The following is a 4,238-nucleotide window of genomic DNA, read 5'->3' on the forward strand; positions in this document are numbered from 1 at the left end:
ACTTCCCACTATATATTTCTTTAGAAAGAATAGAATTGAACAGCGCCGCAGGCGAAATTTTTTTTCGAGAAAATTTAAGTAGCTCCTTCAAGGTTGCAATACTTTTTTTTTACTGACCAGAGCTCTTTTTCACTTAATATGGATACTAGGGCATATATTGAAAGATGATTCCCAAAATCTATCAAGCACCGCAGCGAAATTTTTGAGAGAATTATAGTGTTGCCCCGATAATATTCATATGTAGCCAATAACATTATAGATGGTGAAGATCTTCTCTTTGTCTTTTTTTTAATTTTTTTGAGAAGAACATTTTTAAAAAAAGCATTTTGGCTCAAATGTAAAATGGGTCAAAAAAAGCATTTAAAATGTAAAATGCAAAATGCTTTTTCAAAACCAATTTGAAATGTTAAATGTAAATGTACATTTTACATTTTGCATTTTGCATTTTCCATTTTGCATTTTGCGGTTCGCACATCTCTGGTTCTCACCTACGCCTATTGAGTGATAGTACCTACCAAGGTACCTACCCTAGGTACTTGAGGATCTCACGGCTGCAATGTTCTTAGAGAAAACCTCCTGTAAGCTATAAGTAACCTCAGGCCCTTTTTTTTTCCCCCACAGGAACCCTCGCGAGTATTTCTCCAAGGTTAAAACCGCCAACGAGATGGGCAAAACACATGCAGACCACAGCATGCACTATCTGACCGGGCGATTCTCAATGAAAGCAGAAGTGTTAGAAAGCACGCTGAAGAAGAACAAGTATTGTTTGGTGGATACGGTGTTTGAGCTGGAAAAGATGATGCCGGTACATGGGTCGCATTGCTGTCACCATGCTCATGGTCATAGACATCAGCGACTGTCCATCGTGCAGAGGAGTGAACCGAAGGAGATCAACACAGCTTTCCTCCAAGAGGTAAGCTTTATTTGAGGTTTGATAGAGGGAACTGTAACTGCTAAGGTCTTACCGAAAGCCAAGAGAAAACGAAAACAGGATAGGAGAAAGCCAGCCGTTGTGTTGGTAAGTAATTGAACGAAGTGAGTTCTAAAAGTTTTATAACTCAACGATTTTTCCATTAGTTTGTCTGTACGTTTGTTCACGACTCTCGAACTTATGTTAAGGCGGTCTTTTCTCGATCCCTTGTGTGCCGCGTCCATTTTTGTTCAGGACTAATTCACTGAAACATTGAGCACTATACCTATCCTTTAGTTTGTCAGTATGTCTTCACCATAACTCTCGAACGATTTCTTTGACTTTGACGAAATTTGGCAATAATATTCAACTCATAAATCCGTAATTTCAAAATGGACAGTTGTAAAAAGCTTGACTTCAAAAACTTGTGTACCTATTGCCTACTATTCTTTTTCTTTTCTATTTTTAGGTGGCTTACATTGAACACGAAGAAGAAATAGAAGATTACCTGATCACCATGGCAATATGTCGAGAGTATAAATTTGAACAGGTAAAGTTAACTGCAGGATAAGTAACTAACTTGTAGGTATTTAGGTATTTAGTTAATCGAATGAGGGGAAATGTTTTCATTATTTTCTTCTCCTTTTTTTAATAGAGGGAACTGTAAGTGCTAGGGTTTTATCGTCCCGAAATCAAAGAGAAAAGGAAGACAGGATAGGAGAAAGCCAGCCGTTCCGAGAATGAACATTACCTATTCATTATGAAATCCTCCCCGGACGAGAATCAAACCCGCGGTCCAGTGCTTACAAGACAGACACGTTACCAACCAGAGTTTTTTTTATGTTTCTTCTTTTTGTAAGCACCAACTTCGTTTATTTTTCACAGGCCAAAGAACAGGGCATGCTCTGCCAATGTGAGTGCTGTTTTGACACGGAAATTTTAGCTGACGAGACGTTTTCTTGCACCAATGGACATTTATTTTGCGAGCCCTGTCTGCAGAAGTAAGTATTTGTCGATTGGTATTTAGTAACTTACCTATTGTTGTAAAAACGTTAGCTATAGTTCCCTAGTCAAAGCAAATTATTTGAAAAACAAGGGAAACAGAAAAAGCTCATTTTATCAGTCACACACAAGATGACTCTAATTACGGGGTCTAACTACGAGCTCTAGCTACAAGGATCAGCCTCGTTCACGCATCGAGAGGAATTATGCTTCTTGTTCTTTAGGATAATATTGAAACCCTTTAAAGATCTGCCAACTATCTAGATTGTAGGTTGGTTAAGGTTAACTGGTCTTTCCTCTTTAAAACATCATATCCGGACATAAATTTCAACTTTTCAAATCACTTAGGATTTTCAATTCTCTATTTCTGAACAGTACATGAGGAGTACTCACTACTCAAAGAGGAATAAGATGATATTAATGTGTTTTAAGTCAATAATAAACGATATTATTATTCTTACTTCCGAAAATTCCAGATTTGCAAACATTCGCATCGGAAACGCGGACTTCTCATTCCCCTGCATGTCCGCGGATTGCACTGGAGGGGAGTTCTCCCTCTCCACCTTACAGGCTGCCATGGAGCCCCGCGAATTCTCCTCGCTCATTCGACGCAAACAACTGGAGGACATCAAGAAGGCCGGTATCCAGGATGTGGAAAGCTGCCCGTTCTGCGGGTTCACTAACATAGTTCAGGAAGACAGCAAAGTGTTCGTGTGTCTGGACGATGAATGCAGGAAGGAGTCTTGTAGGTGAGTCCAACATTGGTCACTTGGTCAGAGTGGTTCCGGGGTAGAGTGGATTAGAACACATCACATGCCTTCAGGCACACTCCATTTGTCAAGGGTCTACGTTTACCTAGCCCTTGGGATCAATTTAATTTGAAGAATCCATTTTTACTGATGAAAATGTGTAATGGAACAATAAATTGGTCAGTGTTTTCTTTGAGATCTCATCACAAAATTGTAGTGACCTTGGTATCAACCCTTGCATTTAGATTGGAACAACATTTCTGTCCATCAATACATCAATAGAAAAGAGAAGATAAAGGCCGGATGCCACAAAGTGAGTTTAGGTTAACTCTCGGATTAAGCAACCTAATTGGTTGATTTTCAAAAAAATTCAGCCAATCAGGTTGCTTAAACCGAGATTAAAACGGCCCCCGGCCTAAAGTTTTTAATCGAGGATTTTGCAATGAGTTTGTAAATCTGTTTATCTCTCATTCGTTATGCGACAGTTCTAGAATATTTTTTTTGCCTCTGAGCGAGGTCTACGGTCCACTGAGCAGAAAATAACATTGATTCCAGGAAATGTCAGCGTGAGAGCCACATCCCGTTCGAATGTGGTGAGCTGGAGAAGACCAACGACCGTTGTCGGAAATTTGTCGAAGACAAACTGTCCGAAGCTCTGATCCGAGAGTGCTACAAGTGTCACCGCAAGTTTGTCAAGGAGAACACGGGTTGCAATCACATCACTTGTCCGGTTTGTGGGGCACATATGTGTTACGTGTGCAGGCAGCCTTTGGACCCGAAGAGAATCTATCAGCACTTTGTGGGTCAAGGAGGCTCGGACACCAAAAAGTAAGTAAACTTCACGAATTATTGAAAGAGTGAGTTCAATCCTGGATTAACATACCTATTTCATAGTGCCATACGGGCTACACGTCTTGATTTTGGAAATACACTTGTATTTTATGTGCCATCAAGTTGAATATTCTGAAAAAGATGGGTGATGAATAGTCTCAATTCATCATCCAATATTCTGTTGTTTCAAGAATGACCCACCAAACACCCAACTTTTTTTTCACCCCTACCTGATTCCTCAACTTCTACCAAACTGATTTCCTCTCGCTTTCAGGTGTCCCCTATTCAGCAACGCCAATTTAAAAAAAAAGCTATATAGGATGCTGTAAAAGGTGGGGGGAAGGGTTCGTAGGAAAATGCTGAAAAATGTACAAAGAAAATCATGCGAGTATATTATAAAAATGGGAGGGAAAGAGAGAGAGAGAGATAGAGAGAGAGAGAGAGAGAGAGAGAGAGAGAGAGAGAGAGAGAGAGAGAGAGAGAGAGATAGAGAGAGAAAATTGGGAATTTGGTTTACATTTTTTTTCCAATTGTTAAAGATGAGTGTTTATTACTTTTTTATTAATCCTTTTGTTTCATTTGTTTGAACTTTGAGAAGATAGTACGTTGAATGCACTAGATCCTGAATCAATGAAGTTAAGCAACGTTGGACAATTGCGTGTTCCTGGCTTTTCCCGGCCCCATTTATACTGGGTGGGATTATTGCGATTAGGCGGGGCTTTTCTCTAAAAGTAGGGTAAAACCCC

General features: G+C 39.7%; 1 protein-coding gene across 1 annotated transcript; it reads left to right on the forward strand.

Moving 5' to 3' along the window:
* Positions 1 to 615: 615 nt before the first annotated feature.
* LOC103516935 (E3 ubiquitin-protein ligase RNF216-like) lies at positions 616 to 3,785 on the forward strand (the record flags this gene model as incomplete). The annotated part of the gene is made up of 6 exons (XM_008481925.1): positions 616 to 913; positions 1,380 to 1,460; positions 1,796 to 1,911; positions 2,389 to 2,661; positions 3,217 to 3,489; positions 3,767 to 3,785. Coding segments are annotated over exons 1-6 (1,011 nt in total), but the record flags the coding sequence as incomplete, so codon positions are not given.
* Positions 3,786 to 4,238: the final 453 nt, after the last annotated feature.

The sequence above is a fragment of the Diaphorina citri genome, unplaced genomic scaffold, assembly GCF_000475195.1.
Source record: "Diaphorina citri unplaced genomic scaffold, Diaci psyllid genome assembly version 1.1 scaffold1706, whole genome shotgun sequence".
In the NCBI taxonomy this organism is placed as follows: domain Eukaryota; kingdom Metazoa; phylum Arthropoda; class Insecta; order Hemiptera; family Psyllidae; genus Diaphorina; species Diaphorina citri.